Source organism: Salvelinus fontinalis, chromosome 12, assembly GCF_029448725.1.
Source record: "Salvelinus fontinalis isolate EN_2023a chromosome 12, ASM2944872v1, whole genome shotgun sequence".
Taxonomy (NCBI): domain Eukaryota; kingdom Metazoa; phylum Chordata; class Actinopteri; order Salmoniformes; family Salmonidae; genus Salvelinus; species Salvelinus fontinalis.
Window position 1 is genome coordinate 36,247,669 of NC_074676.1, and position 20,745 is coordinate 36,268,413.

A 20,745-nucleotide genomic window follows, 5' to 3' on the forward strand; every position below is an offset into this window, starting at 1 on the left:
CATGTTTGACTCAGTTCCATTTATTCTATTCCAGTCATTACAATGAGCCCATCCATTTACGGCTCCTCCCACCAGCCTCCTCTGCTGTCCACACTGACAATTAGACAGTCCAAGTCCAGGTATGAAAATTAGTGCTGAGATTCATGGCCATGTGATTAACAGTAGGCCTATGGTGAAATATCTACCGTGCTGAACAGTAGTGGTGTTTTCAAATGCTTTCTTTTGTGCACATATTGGCTTATGTTATTTGGCTAAAGCCGAACAGGTTATAATTCAAGACAGACACATCACAGTATGGTGGCATGCAACACAACACCAAACACTTAAAGGCCCAATGCAGTCGTTTTTATCTCAATGTCACATCATTAATTGGTAACAATTAACTATGTTACTGTGATTGTTTTCAATTAATGCTGCACTATGTAACTTTTTGGGCAACCCGACCAAATTCGCATAGAAATGTGAGTTATAGATATGTAATTCTCAATGAAAGTAAGTCTCAGAAGTGGTAGATCTGTTCCATGTGCGTTAATTCTATGTGTCCCGTTTAAGTTTAGTTTTTGTGTCTTTTACTTTTGGTTCTGTACACTAGCTACAAACTTCTGAAAATGCAATAGTTTTGATTATTGAAAAGATATTTCATAGAGGTTTAGATGGTACAATGACTCTACACCAGGGGTGTCAAACTCATTCCATGGGCCTAGTGTCTGCTGGTTTTTGTCTTTTCCTCTCAATTAAGACCTAGACAATGAGGTGAGGGGAGTTCCTTACTAATCAGTGACCTTAATTCATCAATCAAGGACAAGGAAGGAGCGAAAACCCGCAGACGCTCGACCCTCCGTGGAATGAGTTTGACATGTGCTCTGCACCAGTGGAGGCTGCATTATCATAATAATGTCTGGAATGGAGTGTAATGGCTGGAATGTAGTGAATGGAATGGTATCAAACATATGAAAGCCACATGTTTGATACCATTCCATCCACTCCATTCCAGTCATTACTATGAGCCATCCTTCTCTCAGCATCCTCTACTGCTGTACACTATACATTGCTTGTTTTGTCACATAAACTGAGTCGACTCTTCACTGTTGACGTTGATACTGGTGTTTTGCGGGTACTATTTCATGAAGCTGTCAGTTGAGGACTTGTGAGGCGTCTGTTTCTCAAACTAGACACTCTAATGTACTTGTCCTCTTGCTCAGTTGTGCACCGGAACCTCCCACTCCTCTTTCTACTCTGGTTAGAGCCAGTTTGCGCTGTTTTGTGAAGGGAGTAGTACACAGTGTTGTACAAGACTTTCCGTTTCTTGGCAATTTCTCGCATGGAATAGCCGTATTTTCTCAGAACAAGAATAGACTGACGAGTTTCAGAAGGAAGTTCTTTGTTTCTGGCCATTTTGAGCCTGTAATCAAACCCACAAATGCTGACTCTCCAGATACTCAACTAGTCTAAAGGCCAGTTTTATTGCTTCATTAATCAGCACAACGGTTTTCAGCTGTGCTAACATCATTGCAAAATGGTTTTCTCATGATCAATTAGTCTGTTAAAATGATCAACTTGGATTAGCTAACACATCGTGCCATTGGAACACAGGAGTGAAGGTTGCTGATAATGGGCCTCTGTACACCTATGTAGATATTCCATAAGAAATCAGCCATTTCCAGCTGCAATAGTCATTTACAACATAAACAATGTCTACACTGTATTTCGGATCAATTTGATGTTATTTTAATAGACAAAAATGTTGACTTTCTTTCAGAAACAAGAACATTTCTAAGTGACCCCAAACTTTTGAACGGTGGTGTTTATAAAACACAGACAAATCATGTTTTTGACTGCACTGGGCCTTTAAAAGAGAATACAGAAACAATATCGCAGAACATAATATGTAATATGGTGAGAGTCCACAGAAGGCTGCTGAGGGGAGAACTGCTCATAACATTGGAGCAAATGGAATGGCATCAAATTCCTGGAAACCATGTATTTTTACATCATTCCACTCCAGTCATTACTACGAGCCTGTTATCCACAATTAAGGTTGCACCCACCTCCTGTGGGTGAGACAATATTGATTACACACAGAGGCATCACTGAGAGATCCCACAACAATGGGAGCCTAAATCAAACTGTGAAGCCGATAAAACACTATTGGGTAGATAAGTAATACAACGGAATCTCTTGCTGCATAGTTCAGTTTAAACCATTACTATGTAGCCAATCCCTCGAGCAAAGCAAACTAGAAGATCGTGGAAAATTATTATCGCTCAGATCTTTCAAGGAACAATTGCGTAATTTTTCTTTGTCCGTGGTTTCAAGATGACAGAATTAGGTGTTTCTTGTGATGCTCAACGCTGCGCGATGAGTATCTTCTGTAAACTAAAGCATGGCAGGCTTACGTGAGAACCACTGTAAATTCAAAGCTGTCTCTTCAAACACAGACATACCTGACAAGTCTCTGTACTGTGAATGGGAGACTACAACTGGAACGAGATCAATCTTGTGGCGGAATGAGAGACCTCTGAGGGCTACCATGCTAGTAATCGACTTTTCATCTGGGGCTTGACACTATGCCAGAGGAGAATCCCATCTATGCTCACAATAGGGGCAAGCTCTGTAAGGGAGTTTACACAAGCTGTACGCTGACTGCTATTCTCTGCTCACTTTTGATATACTGAAACATAAAAACAATAAATAAATGCGTTCAGGGACTTCATGCATGGGTTGCCGGAACTGAGTAACACAGGTGTGTTGACATGGAGTATCTGGGCAAAGCCACACTTAGCACATCTGACAATCCACACCTGTGAAACAGCCATTGCAGAATGGCCTGAGCAGAGGGACAAAGTATTTTGTTGATGGCAATAACACTTGTGATAACATTTTGAGAATGAGATCTGTTGAAATGGAGGCCCCTGTGCCAACAAGAGGCCATTCCCACTGTAATGTACATGCGTGATACTATGGAACTAAGCCAGCTGTATTTGCCATTTATTGCATGAAGTATTTGTCCTGTCACTCCTGTGCTTTCATCATTGTGGGTGTTCCAGTAAAAACATTCCCCCATAACCTCTTCCCTTGTGTTTCCTTGTCTTTCAGAGTGTCAATGCTCATTCTAAGATGAAGTTATGGAAGTGTGCCACCATCGCCTTGACTCTTTGTGGTACAGCACTGTCCTTCTTCCTCACTAGAATCATGGTTCCCACGCCGCCGCATCACTTCCCCTCCTGGGACTCGTCTTCGCCGCGGACATCAGACTCCGCCTCCGCCTCCACCTCCAACTCTTCTTCCTCCCTGATCAGACCTCATCGCAAAGCACGGTCGACAGACGGCATCAGCAACATTTTGACAGAATGTAAGCAAAATAAACATAATCTTCAGTCACCAACCATTCTGGTCCCGATGTTCTGATTGGTTTAGATGTTCTGATTGGCCCTTGCTAAAGCTCTGATGTGATTGCATATTTCAATGGTCACTAAAGAAAACGTTGTGGTGGAGAGCAGTCAAGGGAATGTACACTTTTTCATGTGCACTTTTTCATGTGTTAAAAAGTGTCAACAGTAAATTGGATAATTATCAACCAGTCTTTGTTTGAGGGCAATTATTAGTTTACCTGAACAGATAAAGCTACCTTCCCGGACGGAGCATAGCGGCCAACTGCAGCTTACACCCAGGCAGGGTAATCAAGTCAAATGATGTGACATCCAGGGAGCAGATTACTCCATTAAGGTTTGGAGCTTCATCTCATCATCCCAGGAGAATTTGCACTATGAGTGTGATAAAACACCTGTAACCTCCTGATATGGTTTTAGAGGCTATGCAATATTCATAAGAAAATGTGACATAAAAGATTCAGAGATGTAAAATGTCAGTGATGGTCTCGGAGTATGTCCGTTAGGATGGGAATAAGAAGATTTTCAGAGAGAGTCCCACTAAGTGGGTCAGCAGAGGCTAGAAATGTGACATGCCTCGCCATGTGTCCTTCTCTCAGCACATATCAAATCTGCAGGATAAAGTTAAATCTAGACTTGGTTTCCTCTATCGTAATCGCTCCTCTTTCACCCCAGCTGCCAAACTAACCCTGATTCAGATGACCATCCTACCCATGCTAGATTAAGGAGACATAATTTATAGATCGGCAGGTAAGGGTGCTCTCCAGCGGCTAGATGTTCTTTACCATTTCAGCAATCAGATTTGCCACCAATGCTCCTTATAGGACACATCACTGCACTCTATACTCCTCTGTAAACTGGTCATCTCTGTATACCCGTCGCAAGACCCACTGGTTGATGCGTATTTATAAAACCCTCTTAGGCCTCACTCCCCCTATCTGTGATATCAACTGCAGCCCTCATCCTCCACTTACCCATTCTGCCAGTCACATTCTGTTAAAGGTCCCCAAAGCACACACATCCCTGGTCGCTCATCTTTTCAGTTCGCTGCTGCTAGCTACTGGAACGAGCTGCAACAAACACTCAAACTGGACAGTTTATCTCAAACTCTTCATTCAAAGACTCAATCATTGACACTCTTACTGACAGGTGTGGCTGCTATGCGTGATGTATTGTTGTCTCTACCTTTTTTCCCTTTGAGCTGTTGTCTGTGCCCAATAATGTTTGTACCATGTTTTGTGCTGCTTCCATGTTGTGTTGCTACCATGTTGTTGTCATGTTGTGTTGCTACTAGAGCTGCAAAGAGTTGGAAACTTTCCCGTAAATTTCCAGAATTGTTCCGGAAATATTCCATAGGAAGTTAAGCCTGGGAATGTTGGGAATAATGCTTAAATTCATCAAAAAAGTTAGCTTATAACAGTGAACCTTTTTTTGTGGGATACACATAAGGCAATTCTAGGTCTTGTGGTATATTTTGGTTAAACTATCCTCAATTCAATGGAATTGCAAACCTCTGCATGCACAGTGCATTATTTCATCACATGTACGTACAGCTGATTCTCAAGATCTTGCACACTAATGAAATGCTCCTGAGCCCACACTACTACACTGTCTGAGCCAAGGACTTCATGTTTTCTGGTAAGTTTTGATTACAATACTGGGTGGGGTGAATATATTTTACATGGCATTCTTTTTTTGTTAACTAATAAATAGTAGCCTACAGCAAAGTGTATTTAAATAATTTCTAACTTGTTAACAATTTCTGCTAGTTCGTTTTTGCTACCATGTGGGTTTTAGCTTGCTTGAGCCTGCTAACTGAGGAGTGTTAATTCACCTGTTTCCATACATGTTTCATTTTAAAACATTTATCTTACAAATGAGTTGTTTAGTCTAACTGCTTAACTATTTATCTGTACATAGAATTGTATTTGAGTATTTTTTACTCATTTTTTCCTAATCTTTACAGGAAAATGCCACGGGCACTATCTGATGTGTGGAGACATTTCACTGCAGCTAATGTAGAAGGAAAAGCTGTGTACATTTGCAAATACTGTGCCAAATCATATGTGAAGAATGCAACAAAGATGCAGAATCATCTGGCCAAGTGCACAAGCAACCTCTGACAAAAGTCCCTCTACATCTATTCGAGGTGAAAATGATGAATCAGACACCTTATCAATAGCAACAGCTCATGGTCTTCCTGGAATCAAATTTTTTTTTTGACTCAATGGAGGAACGTCGTCAGAGAAATGCTGATGAATACACTCGAGCTGTGTATGCAACTGGTTCACCTCTGATGCTCACAGGCAATGTGTATTGGAAGAGATTTCTGAATGTTCTTCGCCAGACATGCTTTATCTACTCATTTGCTGGATGCAGAGTTCAACAGAGGTTTCTTTTCTATTGTGTTATTGACTGTACGTTTGTTTATTCCGTGTGTAACTCTGTGTTGTTGTTTGTGTCGCACTGCTTTGCTTTATCTTGGCCAGGTCGTAGTTGTAAATGAGAACTTGTTCTCAACTGGCCTACCTGGTTAAATAAAGGTGAAAATAAACAGAATTTAAGTGAAGGTCAAGCAAATCATAGAGAAAGCAGACTATTGCAATCATCTCTGATGGGTGGTCGAATGTTCGTGGGCAAGGAATAATTAACGACATCATCTCCATGACCATGGACCACAGAAGGTATTTGCACTGGTGACAGACAATGCTGCGAACATGAAAGCTGCTTGGTCTAAAGTGGAGGAGTCCTACCCTCACATCAAACCCAATGGCTCCGCAAGGACATCATGGCACTAAAAACAATGGATACAATCTACAAGAGAGCCAAGGAAATGGTAAAGTATGTGAAGGGTCATCAAGTTATAGCAGCAATCTACCTCACCAAGCAAAGTGAGAAGAATAATAGCACCACATTGAAGCTGCCCAGCAACACCCGTTGGGGTGGTGTTGTCATCATGTTTGACAGTCTCCTGGAGGGGAAGGAGTCTCCAAGAAATGGCCATATCACAGCCTACCGATATGGACAGTCCCCATCAAGTGGATCCTCCTGGATGATGTATTTTGGGAGAGAGTGGTAAGCAGCCTGAAACTCCTGAAACCTATAGCAGTAGCCATTGCACGCATTGAGGGAGTCAATGCCATCCTGTCTGGTGTTCAGTCTCTGCTTGCAGATGTAAGAGAAGAAATCAGTACTGCCCTGCCCACTTCACTGTTGCTCCAAGCAGAGGAAACTGCAGTTCTGAAATACATCAAAAAGCGTGAAGACTTCTGCCTGAAGCCCATACACGCCGCAGCATACATGTTGGACCCCAAGTATGCTGGCAAGAGCATCCTGTCTATTGCAGAGATCAACAAGGCCTATGGTGTCATCACTACCGTGTCTCGCCACCTTGGCCTGGATGAGGGCAAGGTTCTTGGAAGTCTGGCGAAGTACACTTCCAAGCAAGGGCTTTGGGATGGAGATGCGATACGGCAGTCGTGCCAACATATCTCATCAGCCACCTGGTGGAAGGGACTTTGTGGATCTGAGGCACTTTCCCCTGTTGCCTCCATCATCCTCCAAATCACACCAACATAAACCGCCTCAGAGCGCAACTGGTCCTTGTTTGGGAACACGTACACCAAAGCACGCAACAAGCTGACCAATACAAGGGTTGAAGAATTGGTGGTCGTCCGGGCAAATTTGAGGCTTTTTGAACCTGACAACGAGCCATCCTCAACAAGGTTGGAAAGTGACAAAGAAGATGAGGCTTCAGAGTCTGATGTTCAAGAGGTGGACATTGAGGAGGTCCAGGGAGAAGACATGGAAGCCTGAGAGGAAGACAACCAAAGCTTTAGTTTCTGGAATATCATTTTACAGATATGTTGAAAACGGTTTTGGGAGATGCGATGGGTCATTGGGATCACTCAATATTCCCTTTCTTTTGTTGTTCAATGAAATCATCCCATGTGAAGAGTCAACTCATTTAATTAAAGTTCAATTCGTAACTAAATATATATTTTTATTTCTATTGGAAGGATTTAATCATTTGCAATTACATCTACGTATGATAAGGTTTAAAGGTTTATGTTTCTGTCTCTATGATATGGTAAATACAGTTGAAGTTGGAAGTTTACATACACTTAGGTTGGAGTCATTAAAAATAATTTTTCAACCACTCCACAAATTTCTTGTTAACAAACTATAGTTTTGGCAAGTCGGTTAGGACATCTACTTTGTGCATGACACAAGTAATTTGTCCAACAGTTGTTTACAGACAGATTATTTCACTTATAATTCACTGCATCACAATTCCAGTGGGTCAGAAGTTTACATACACTAAGTTGACTGCCTTGAAACAGCTTGGAAAATTCCAGAAAATGATTTCATGACTTTATAAGCTTCTGATAGGCTAATTGACATAATTTGAGTCAATTGGATGTGTACCTGGTGTATTTCAAGGCCTACCTTCAAACTCAGTGCCTCTTTGCTTGACATCATGGGAAAATCAAATGAAATCATCCAAAACCTCAGATAAAAACTGTAGACCTCCACAAGTCTGGTTCATCCTTAGGAGCAATTTCCAAACACCTGAAGGTACCATGTTCATCTGTACAAACAATAGTACGCAAGTAAAACACCATGGGACCAAATACTAATTGAGTGTATGTAAACTTCTGACCCACTGGGAATGTGATGAAAGAAATAAAAGCTGAAATAAATCATTCTCTCTACTATTATTCTAGCATTTCATATTCTTAAAATAAAGTGGTGATCCTAACTGACCTAAGACAGGGAAAAACTGAGTTTAAATCTATTTGGCTAAGGTGTATGTAAACTTCCGACTTCAACTGTATATCCAATGCAAAAAAAACATCTATATTTAAATGGTATTTATATTAATTTGCATATATTTCCGTTCATTCCCATATATTCCCGTTAATTCACATATATTCCCGTTAATTCCCATGGAAAGTTTCCACCTTTGAATATTCCCAAAAATGTGCAACCCTAGTTGCTACCATGCTGTGTTGTCACGTGTTGCTGCCATGCTATGTTGTCTTAGGTCTCTCTTTATGTAGTGTTGTGTTGTCTCTCTTGTCATGATATGTGTTTTGTCCTATATTTAAATGTTTTAATCCCATCCCCCGTTCCTGCAGGCCTTTTACCATTTGGTAGGCTGTCATTGTGAATAAGAATTTGTTCTTAACTGACATGCCTAGTTAAATAAATACAAATAAAAACGAGCCACCTGACCTTGTGTTAAGACACTGTCCTAACACACTGTCCCTTTGGCTTTGGACTGGGCATTACTGAGGGTTCTTGTTATCTCTCATCCGCTGATTGACATTCTATTTTCAAACTACCATAAAGTAGGTTGCAAAACTGAGCGTGACTGAGGGGAATTTCTCCAAAGTCATTTTTACTTGACCGAAATGTCTATCTGGTGTCCTTTTTCCTGCCCGGACTCAGAGTATGACTCTCAGACCTTTATTCAGATCATCCAGTAGAGATTTTCTAGGCGAGGTCAAGAGTAAGATCAGCTAGCCTAATCACCTAGCCTAATCACATAATCTTTCATGCTACTGCCAGGCCATGGGGAGATCTTCACACAAAACAAACGACTGAATGGCAAACCATTTGGGAAAAATCCCTTTGGGAAAGTCTTTTTCAGTTTGATTTGTGAATGCAAAGAACAACAAAGTGTTGTTGCTTCAAGACCACCATTTGATTACAGTGTCAGTCAGTGCGGCAAGGTAAAGCAGTGTCTGAGTTTGTAGGGTTTAATGTTTAACAAGCTCCCTGGTGTTTCAAAAGCCTTTTAAGTAAAGGTTGTGTCCTGGAGGGGATATAATTAACTGTTAATTACAGCTCTATCTATCTTTAGAACAGCACGGTGACCCTAAGGGGCGTAGTAGAACAGAATTGTCAGACAGATGAGCATAATTTTTGATTATCTTGTGAAGTAAATACCTGAAAACATAATTAAAGGGGTAACCTGCGATTGCTTCATCAATTTTTGACCTTTAAATTAATTATATATACCCATTGATTCTTGCAGAATATAACTTATAAATGCCTCATCATCTTAGTTCAACTGTCGTATCCCATCATAACCCCAAATATACAAATATTTTACTCCATCGTTTGTAAGTCATGTAATTTTATAGCCTCAAAACATGGTTAAATCTAATCTTGATCTCATGGGTGGTCAGTCCTTCCATCCATAGTTATGTCTATGAATTTGAGAATGGTTACATTTCTCCTGCCCCATCCCTCAGCTCTTAACCAAAAAACTGTTTAAACTGTAGATGCTCCTTTAATTGATATGCATATGCCTCTGTTTGTATAAACCTTGAGTATGACCATGTGTATGGAATCCCTTGCAATTAATAAAAAGGTGTTATTTGTCTATACCGTTGATGCTGTCAACACATAAACATGATGTGATCTCTACCGGCCCATTGAACACAAACGTAAATCAATTCTCAGGGTTCTATAAAGTTTTACCTCATGTTTTGACAGAATTGTTTTGGTATTTGGTAATCCCTATGGCATGAGGTTCTGGATCAGATGTTCAAATGCATTGGGCATGGGAAAGAAGTTCATTGACTCCTAATGGAGCAGGTTGAGAGCTTCAAGTTCTTTGGTGTCCTCATCACCAACAAACTAACAAGCAGACCAAAACAGTTGTGAAGAGGGCACGATAAAACCTATTCCCCCTCAGGAGACTAAAACGATTTGGCATGGGTCCCCAGATCCTCAAAAGGTTCTACAGCTGCACCATCAAGAGCATCCTGACTGGTTGCCTGGTATGGAAACTGCTCGGGCCTCCGACCGCAAGGCACTATAGATGGTAGTGCGTACAGCCCAGTACATCACTGGGGCTAAGCTTCCTGCCATCCAGGACCTCTATACCAGGCAGTGTCAGAGGAGGGCCTAAAAATTGTCAAAGACTCCAGCCACCCAAGTCATAGACTATTCTCTCTGCTATTGTACGGCAAGCGGTACCGTAGTGCCAAGTCTAGGTCCAAGAGGCTTCTAAACAGCTTCTACCCCCAAGCCACAAAACTCCTGAACATCTAATCAAAAGGCTACCTAGACTACTCTCTTTTACACCGCTGCTACTCTCTGTTATTATCTATGCATAGTCACTTTAGTAACTCTACCCACATGTACATATTACCTCAATTACCTCGACTAACCGGTGGTGTCCCCGCACATTGACTCTGTACCGGTACCCCCTGTATATAGTCTTGCTATTGTTATTTTACTGCTGCTCTTTAACTACTTGTTACTGTCACGCCCTGGCCTTATTATTCTTTGTTTTCTTGATTATTTTAGTTAGGTCAGGGTGTGACATGGGTAATGTTTATGTTTTGTTGGTTTTGGATGTTTATTTGGTAAAGGGGTTATGGGGTGTAAAATATGGTTTTGTGTTTAGTGTAGATGTCTAGCGTTGTCTATGTTGGTGAGTGATCTAGAAGAGTCTATGGTTACCTGAATGAGTTCCCAATTAGAGACAGCTGATGTCGGTTGTCTCTGATTGGGAGCCTTATTTAGGGTAGCCATAGGCTCTCATGAATTGTGGGTAATTGTCTATGTCAGAACGTTTGTAGCCTGTCTGTCTATGCACAACGTTTGTAGCTTCACGGTCGTTTTGTTATTTTGTATAGTTTTGTTAAAGTGTTTCGTGTCGTGTTCATCTTCGTCTTTTAAATAAAAAAAGAGAAGATGTATTCATATCCAGCTGCGCCTTGGTCCTCAATCTCTCCAGTACACGATCGTGACAGAATTACCCACCATAGGACCAAGCGGCATGGAAGGCGGCAACAGGACATACCTACACAGGATCTCTGGAGTTGGGAGGAGGAATTGGAAGAAGATCCATGGGCACAACCTGGAGAATATCGCCTCCCTCGTGAAGAGCTGGAGGCAGCGAAAGCCGAGAGGAGGCGATATGAGGAGGCAGCACGGAGACAAGGCTGGAGACCCGTGAGTACACCCCAAAAATTTCTTGGGGGGGGCCTTAAAGGGAGGGTGGCGAAGTCAGGTAGGAAACCTGCGCCTACTCCCTGTACTTACCGTGGAGAGCGGGAGTACGGGCAGACACCGTGTTACGCAGTAGAGCGCACGGTGTCTCCTGTACGCGTGCATAGCCCGGTTCGGTACATTTCAGCTCCACGTATCGGCCGGGCTAGACTGAGCGTTGAGCCATATGTCATGAAGCCGGCCCAACGCATCTGGTCACCAGTGCGTCTCCTCGGGCCGGCGTACATGGCACCAGCCTTACACATGGTGTCCCCGGTTCGCCTACATAGGCCGGTGCGGGTTATTCCACCTCTCCGCACTGGTCAGGCGACGGGGAGCATAGAACCAGGTAAGGTTGGGCAGGCTCGGCGTTCAAGGGAGCCAGTACGCCTGCACGGTCCGGTATTTCCGGCGCCACCTCCCCGCCCCAATCCAGTACCACCAGTGCCTCCTCCACGCACTAGCTATATGGTGCGTGTCTCCAGCCCTTTACCACCAGTGTCTAAACCACGCACCAAGCCTCCTGTGTGTCCCCAGAGTCCTGTGCGTCCTGTTGCTGCTCCCCGCACTAGCCCTGAGATGCGTGTCCCCAGCCCGGTGCCACCAGTCCCGGCACCACGCACCAGGCCTACAGTGCGCCTCAGCCGGCAGGAGTCTGCCGTCTGCACAGCATTGACTGAACTGCTCGTCTCCCCAGCGCCATCTGAGCCATCCGTCTCCCCAGCGCCATCTGAGCCATCCGTCTCCCCAGCGCCATCTGAGCCATCCGTCTGCAATGAGCCTGCAAAGCCGCCCGTCTGCCATGAGCCTGCAAAGCCGCCCGTCTGCCATGAGCCCACTGAGCCGTCCGCCAGACAGGAGCCGCTAGAGTCGCCAGCCAGACAGGAGCCGCTAGAGTCGTCCGTCAGACAGGATCTGCCAGAGCCGCCAACCAGACAGGATCTGCCAGAGCCGCCAACCAGACAGGATCTGCCAGAGCCGCCAACCAGACAGGATCTGCCAGAGCCGCCAACCAGACAGGATCTGCCAGAGCCGCCAACCAGACAGGATCTGCCAGAGCCGCCAACCAGACAGGAGCAGCCAGATCAGTCAGCCAGCCATGAGCAGCCAGATCAGTCAGCCAGCCATGAGCAGCCAGATCCGTCAGCCAGCCATGAGCAGCCAGATCCGTCAGCCAGCCATGAGCAGCCAGATCCGTCAGCTAGCCATGAGCAGCCAGATCCGTCAGCTAGCCATGAGCAGCCAGATCCGTCAGCTAGCCATGAGCAGCCAGATCCGTCAGCTAGCCATGAGCAGCCAGATCCGTCAGCTAGCCATGAGCAGCCAGATCCGTCAGCTAGCCATGAGCAGCCAGATCCGTCAGCTAGCCATGAGCAGCCAGATCCGTCAGCTAGCCATGAGCAGCCAGATCCGTCAGCTAGCCATGAGCAGCCAGATCCGTCAGCTAGCCATGAGCAGCCAGATCCGTCAGCTAGCCATGAGCAGCCAGATCCGTCAGCCAGCCATGAGCAGCCAGATCAGTTAGCCAGCCATGAGCAGCCAGATCAGTTAGCCAGCCATGAGCAGCCAGATCTGTTAGCCAGCCATGAGCAGCCAGATCTGTCAGCCAGCCATGGGCCGTCCCTCAGTCCGGAGCTGCAGTCCCTCAGTCCGGAGCTGCAGTCCCTCAGTCCGGAGCTGCCATTCCTCAGTCCGGAGCTGCCCCTTACCCTGGAGCTGCCCCTTACCCTGGAGCTGCCCCTTACCCTGGAGCTGCCCCTTACCCTGGTGCTGCCCCTGACCCTGGTGCTGCCCCTGACCCTGGTACTGCCCCTGACCCTGGTACTGCCCCTGACCCTGGTACTGCCTCTTACCCTGGTACTGCCCCTTAGTCCGGAACTGCCCCTGAATGCAATGGGGTTAATGTGGAGGGGGGTCGTTTGGAGGAGGCCTAGGAGGTGGTTAGGTACTGTGGTGACGTGGGGACTACGACCAGAGCCGGAGCCGCCACCGTGGAGGGGAGCCCACCCAGACCCTCCCCTAGACTGTGTATGGTGCGCCCGGAGTTCGCGCCTCAAGGGGGGGGTTATGTCACGCCCTGGCCTTATTATTCTTTGTTTTCTTGATTATTTTAGTTAGGTCAGGGTGTGACATGGGTAATGTTTATGTTTTGTTGGTTTTGGATGTTTATTTGGTAAAGGGGTTATGGGGTGTAAAATATGGTTTTGTGTTTAGTGTAGATGTCTAGCGTTGTCTATGTTGGTGAGTGATCTAGAAGAGTCTATGGTTACCTGAATGAGTTCCCAATTAGAGACAGCTGATGTCGGTTGTCTCTGATTGGGAGCCTTATTTAGGGTAGCCATAGGCTCTCATGAATTGTGGGTAATTGTCTATGTCAGAACGTTTGTAGCCTGTCTGTCTATGCACAACGTTTGTAGCTTCACGGTCGTTTTGTTATTTTGTATAGTTTTGTTAAAGTGTTTCGTGTCGTGTTCATCTTCGTCTTTTAAATAAAAAAAGAGAAGATGTATTCATATCCAGCTGCGCCTTGGTCCTCAATCTCTCCAGTACACGATCGTGACAGTTACTTTTATTTCTTATTCTTATTCATATTTTTAAACTGCATTGTTGGTTTGGGGCTTAAAGTAAGCATTTCATTGTAAGGTGTTGTATTCGGCGCATGTGACTAATAAAATTTGATTTGATTTAATGTGTAAATGTGCTGATGTTTAACATGTTGAACAATATTTGGAAAGTTGCTCTACCTTGTTGCCATGGTTTGAAAGGAGACATTCTGTTTCTATAGACTCAGCAGAAAATATTGTCTACTTTCTCTGTCAAGTACAAAGCTAGCAGCTGGACTGGCGATAAACCCAAGCTCAATATTTGCACAACGGACTGTTAACATTGGAAAAGGCTCATGTCACTGCCGATGTAGGAGTATGAGAGATACTTTGTCAACTATGAAAAAGTCCTAAAACTATCAGTTTTTTAAAAAATCACTTAGAGAAAATCTGTTAGTTTAGACGCACCGGTCGTTGATGATGATTATTGTTCACCACCAAGAACGTATTCTTCACCAAGCCACCAAGAACTTATTGTTCACCAAGCCACCAAGAACTTATTCTTCACCAAGCCACCAATTTATTTATTTTTTTATTTTACCGTTATTTTACCAGGTAAGTTGACTGAGAACATTTTCTCATTTGCAGCAACGACCTGGGGAATAGTTACAGGGGAGAGGAGGGGGATGAATGAGCCAATTGTAAACTGGGGATTATTAGGTGACCCTGATGGTTTGAGGGCCAGATTGGGAATTTAGCCAGGACACCGGGGTTAACACCCCTACTCTTACGATAAGTGCCATGGGATCTTTAATGACCTCAGAGAGTCAGGACACCCGTTTAACGTCCCATCCGAAAGACGGCACCCTACACAGGGCAGTGTCCCCAATCACTGCCCTGGGGCATTGGGATATTTTTTTAGACCAGAGGAAAGAGTGCCTCCTACTGGCCCTCCAACACCACTTCCAGCAGCATCTGGTCTCCCATCCAGGGACTGACCAGGACAATAACTTATTGTTCACCAAGCCACCAAGAACTTATTCTTCACCAAGCCAATGATCCATGCAGGTCTAATCAAGGATTCAAATGTTTCAATTGTTTGCAATGAATCTCTACAAAATGGGTCAAGGAAAGTCTAAAGCTAGCATTACACTGTATGTTCCAGTAAATTTCACAGGTATAGGTGATGTAGCTGTTAGCTTGTCACATTCCTATCATTTGAAAACTTGTACCAACAACCGTATGGATCTTTTATCTTTTTGTTTTCCAAACTGACATAATGGTTGAGACTGTGGTTTCACAGACATTCAAAGGTCTTCATTGTACCACAAGCCATGCTTTAGCTACGACAGATGTATTGTACGGTTCTTATGGTTATATATTCCTTTGGCATAACACCATCTCTTCATCTCTTCTCTGCAGTCATGCACATGTTCCAGAGCTTTACAGAGGGTGAGCTGAAGAAGGTGATCGGGACTCTGGTGGAGAAGAAGGCACAGCAGGAGGCCAGGCAGGAAGCTAGGCAGAGCAAAAGGACTAAACGGGCTAAGAAAGCATCAAAGCCATGTTCCCTGCGGGAAGTGGAAGTGACTGTCAGTGAGCTGGGTCTGGGCTACTACAGCGACGAAACGCTGCTCTTCAGGTACTGTAGCGGGAACTGTAATGCTAGCCGCCGAAACTACGACCTCATACTGGAAAAATGGATGAGGAAAGGCATCTCAAAGAGGGAGAGGAGCCCCTGTTGCCGGCCCAAGGAGTACGATGACATTTCCTTCTTGGACAACAGTAACAGATACCAGACGCTCCACGAGTTTTCTGCTCTAGCGTGCGGTTGTGTATAACACCTCGATGGTGGCCATTTTGACTTTCCAGATACTGTATCGAACATGGGAAACGCAACAACTACTGCTACAAAAACAAAAACAGGAGTACACAAGAATTGATCCCTACAGTATGACGCCAGGGAATACGGACATTTGAAACTACCATCTATTCTACCATCTGTTCATTCATGTTGTTTGTTTAGCTTTCTTTGCCTTTCATGGGATATTTCACTGTTGGTTTATACATTGTATATCCTAGGATTATACATTTGTCATCATGGGGCAATCACAGTTAAAGCAACGATTTGTTGCTTGATTGTGGACTATGTAGCAATGCCTTCACTACCAATACAGAAGACCAGCTAAGGTATAACTAGTGCATTGTACACTGCAAGTCTGTTCTTATACTACACTTGTAAGAGGCCTGGTTTATTTTTTCAGGAATTAGAGTGTAGAAGTGTGTACATGGAAAATAGTAGAATAATATAGGGAATGCCAAGGACGACATGTACAGTATACAAAAGGATGAAACCGTCCTGAAGCTACCACAGTGTGCTTCTCCACAACTTCTTGATCTGCACCATTGATAACGCATGAGGTATCACTAAGGCAAGTCCAATGGAGCAGCAACAGCAGTACTAGGAAAGACTAGAGGCTTGGAGAAACATGTATAGCAGGATTCACCCATTATATTATGTGTATAGGCACTCCTTCATATCACAGGTAATGAACTGAATCATGACATTTCTAGCCTTCATCAGTAACTATGAGAATCTACCTCATTTATGTTGAACAATAATGGACAACATCCGATATAAAAACACACATACATGTTCTTCAACAGCTTCCTCTGTATTCATCACTAGGACCAGACTAAAATTAGATATTTTTGTAATAAATAATGGCCTATATTGGCATATGAAGCTGTAGGGTAAAACAAAAAAAAAGAACTAGCCCACAGCCACATGCCTGTTCCATGCATGCTAAATAGAGACTTTATGGGTGATTTAGGCTTAATGACAGCAGCTTGTTAATCAAATGGAATGGTTATAGCTGTATAAATAAGCCAGTTCCCAGAAAGAACAATCCAGCAGAAAAACAATGTGCTATCAAAAATCCCTATCCTTCTACAGCAAGATCACTATGAGCGCATGAAATATAACTTAAATGGTAATACAGCAATGCAGTCTTGTTTGATCATCTAGACAGAGTGGTGCATTAAATGGGTGACTGCTGCATTCTAGATGTGACTGCGAGGGATTGTGCTTCAGTTTTACCATGAAATAGCCTCTGCAAATCCCGCAATAGACTAGCTTAATCCACTTACCTCCTTTATAACTGACTTGTCCAAAAGCACTGAGAAAGAGAGAGAAATACAAGCCACCATGCAGCATTGCTATTGTTTTTGTCACTAGAACACTGGAGATGTAAAGGACTAGCCATTGGTTTTAACCACACATGTAATAGAAATGTTACCAGAACAGGTTTGAGCAGCAATACGTGTTGATATGTGTTTCATCAAACAGAGTTATTGTCTGAAAACAAAATGGAAATCATTCATTAGATTAATTGTGGCCAAATATATTTATAATAAGATTAAAATAACACACCTTAGAAAAGTTCAAGAGCAATTCAAAAAAATGAACTCGAATGACATGAGTTCAGAAAAAATCTCTCAATCTTGAAAACTGTAAACAAATTATTATAGACTGAGTGCTATATCGAAATTATAGATTTTACCTGAGCATCTACAGTGTAGTGTGAGGTACAGTTAGGTTTAAATGGAATAGTCTGAAGCCAGTGGGAGTACCTCTTCAAGAGCCACTGAACACGCTGATTGGCAAGTGTGTTTTTCTGTTTCTCAACGAGATTTCAGTCTGTGTTTTCTCGGTGTTCAGTGGTGAATTGGTGTTTTCTGATGGATTCTGCATTTGTTTAATGATGTTTGTCCCCCATGAGAGACTGTAGACAGGAGCACCTATTATACTTCCTCAAAATCCCCAGGATGTATCTAAGATAACTCAAGAAATCTGTACTTAATTTTGACGTTTTTGTCGAGGATATTTTAGTTGTGCAATTTAACTAAGTGTGTTTGGTGCAGTATTTCTCAAGTAAAAGAAATGTGTGACGTGTTGTCTTATGCAAACAAAGTCGGAGCTGCTGGGCAGGTCTGTCTCACTGTCTATGCTATTGGATAGAGAGCAATCACCGCAGCTGTTCACCCCATGTTAGTGGGCAAATGGACATCGTCAAATCAAAATCCGACCTTCATTTACCCGTTTTAGACGAGACTGACTTCATGACCAAAATTACCCTATTTACACTTTGTAGTCAATTTTGACAGTAGAATAACTGTTTCTGACTCATATCGATGCAACATAGGCCATTTTCAAAGGGATTCGTTGCTTTTGAAAGGCAATCGCTCTTTAAGTTACGATCAATCAAATAATTAGAGCAGACAGGTAATTAAAGGCCCATGCTGGCGTTAAACCAAGAAAACAGGCCTGTCCAGCCAGGGACCAAAATAGCCTCATGTCTAAATGTGCTTAAAAACCAAAGGATTCCACACTCTCTGAACAATCAGTACACAGACAGTCGCTATACAGGTTAGCTGTAGCTGCTGCTAGTGAGAGGATAATTATGCCTAGAGCTCTTCAAGCTTGAGGTGACATGATGCTATATAGTCAGAACCATTACTAGGTTTGTGCACTAAAATGAACTGGCTTTTGAAGCCACCTTGCATGTATAGAAATGAGCATATCTCTGGCATGTTACAAATACTCCACGTTGTTGAGGACATCTCAATCAAATAAGGCTTTTTTTTAAGGACTAATAAGATATGCAATTTAGTTTTGCCTGTTCAAATGGTTGACAATTTAAGAGAAAAGAGCAACTAGAAAACAAATTGCTGTCTTAATGTTGATGATATGTATTTGTCATTATATATTTTCATAACCCCTATATTTGCCATCACAATTTACTAAGACTACGCAGCGTTAAAATATGTCTATGGGTTGAAATTCCCTCAGGATTCCTTTGTTTCCTCTCTTGGCCTACCTAGAATGCTCTCTCAAAATAAGAAGAGAATGTTTGGGAAATGACAAACAACAACCTACAGCTCTGGCATTGTTGGACTATGTTGACCAACTGCAGTAAAGTTGATGCAATGCATCTGTATTAAAGATAATGTATATTTATTGGAGCTTAAGTTATGGTTATTTATTTAGATAGCATCATAGAAAAAGAGGAACATGTTTATTTATTGAACTATTGGTGCCAAAGTGGAGTGTATGATATTCTAAACATTCTTACTGTTGAATAAACTTAATCTGCTTAAAAATATAACATTGTATGTTCTTTTCTTCGAAAAACTCCCATGTACAATGGCACACACATCCCTTAATTGATGTTACAGACATTTTGTATAATTTCATCCAGTACTTTTGAAAGTAGCGCTCATGTGCCAAAACGTGTCCCCGAAAATTGTGCACAATTCTGTAAAAAGAAATCAGTTTTATATGATATGTTACATCCTACAATTGTTTTGAAAAAACATTTAAGAAAAGAAAAAAGCAGTCATACAATATCCTACAAATGTGTAAGTCCTTAAGATCCTGTTCAATCTCTTTAAGGAGTCGATTTTCAGACCTCTCTTCAATGTGATTGCAGTGAAGGAAATTACATAACAGTTGCCAATGACCATCATGAATCTTCTAATACTTCTGTATAATTTATTTATTAAAATTTTATTTAACCTTCATTTAACTAGGCAAGTCAGTTAAGAACAAATTCTTATTTACGGCCTATCAAAAGGCAAGAGACCCCCTGCGGGGACTGTGCTGGGATAAAAAATAAAAAAATAAAAATAAATAACATATAAAAATAGGACAAAAAAACACATCACGACACGAGAGACAACACAACACTACATAAAGACAGACCTAAGACAACAACATAGCAAGGCAGCAACACATGACAACACAGCATGGTAGCAACACAACATGACAAGAATATGGTAGCAACACAATATGGAAGCAGCACAAAACATGGCACAAACATTATTGGGCACAGACAACAGCACAAAGGGCAAGAAGGTAGAGGCAACAATACATCATGCAAAGCAGCCACAACTGTCAGTAAGAGTGTCCATGATTGAGTCTTTGAATGAAGAGATTGAGACGAAACTGTGCAGTTTGAGTGTTTGTTGCAGCTCGTTCCAGTCACTAGCTGCAGCGAACTGAAAAGACGAGAGACACAGGAATGTGTGTGCTTTGGGGACCTTTAACAGAATGTGACTGGCAGAATGGGTGTTGTATGTGGGGGATGAGGGCTGCAGTAGATATCTCAGATAGGGGGGAGTGAGGCCTAAGAGGGTTTTATAAACAAGCATCAACCCGTCTTGCGACGGGTATACAGAGATGACCAGTTTACAGAGGAGTTTAGAGTGCAGTGATGTGTCCTATAAGGAGCATTGTGGCAAATCTGATTGCTGAAATGGTAAAGAACATCTAGCTCCTCGAAAGCACCCTTACCTGCTGATCTATAAATGATGTCTCCGTAATCTAGCATGGGTAGGATGGTCATCTGAATCAGGGTTAAGTTGGCAGCTGGGGTGAAAGAGGAGCGATTACGATAGAGGAAACCACGTCTAGATTTAACTTTAGCCTGCAGCTTTGATATGTGCTGAGAGAAGGACAGTGTACTGTCTAGCAATACTCCGAAGTACTTGTATGAGGTGACTACCTCAGAGGTAGTAATCACACAAGTGGGGAGAGGGGAATTCTTCTTACCAAACCACATGACCTTTGTTTTGGAGGTGTTAAGAAAAAGGTTAAGGGTGGAGAAAGCTTGTTGGACACAAAGAAAGCTTTGTTGCAGAGCATTTAACACAAACTCCGTGGAGGGGCCAGCTGAGACTGTATCATCTGCATATAAATGGATGAGAGAGCTTCCTACTGCCTGAGCTATGTTGTTGAT

General features: G+C 42.9%; 1 protein-coding gene across 1 annotated transcript; it reads left to right on the forward strand.

The window, feature by feature from the left end:
* Positions 1-3,104: 3,104 nt before the first annotated feature.
* LOC129867270 (neurturin-like) lies at positions 3,105-19,049 on the forward strand. Its single transcript, XM_055940557.1, has 2 exons — positions 3,105-3,352; positions 15,368-19,049. The coding sequence occupies exons 1-2, from the start codon at positions 3,118-3,120 to the stop codon at positions 15,784-15,786; spliced, it is 654 nt and encodes a 217-aa protein (XP_055796532.1). The 5' UTR covers positions 3,105-3,117; the 3' UTR covers positions 15,787-19,049.
* The last annotated feature ends 1,696 nt before the right edge of the window (positions 19,050-20,745 follow it).

Bases quoted from the DNA above. Each gene is read 5' to 3' on its own strand.
- LOC129867270 (XM_055940557.1), top strand. From the start codon at position 3,118: ATGAAGTTATGGAAGTGTGCCACCATCGCCTTGACTCTTTGTGGTACA. The intron at 3,353-15,367 runs GTAAGCAAAATA...TCTTCTCTGCAG, and splicing joins CAGCAACATTTTGACAGAAT to TCATGCACATGTTCCAGAGC.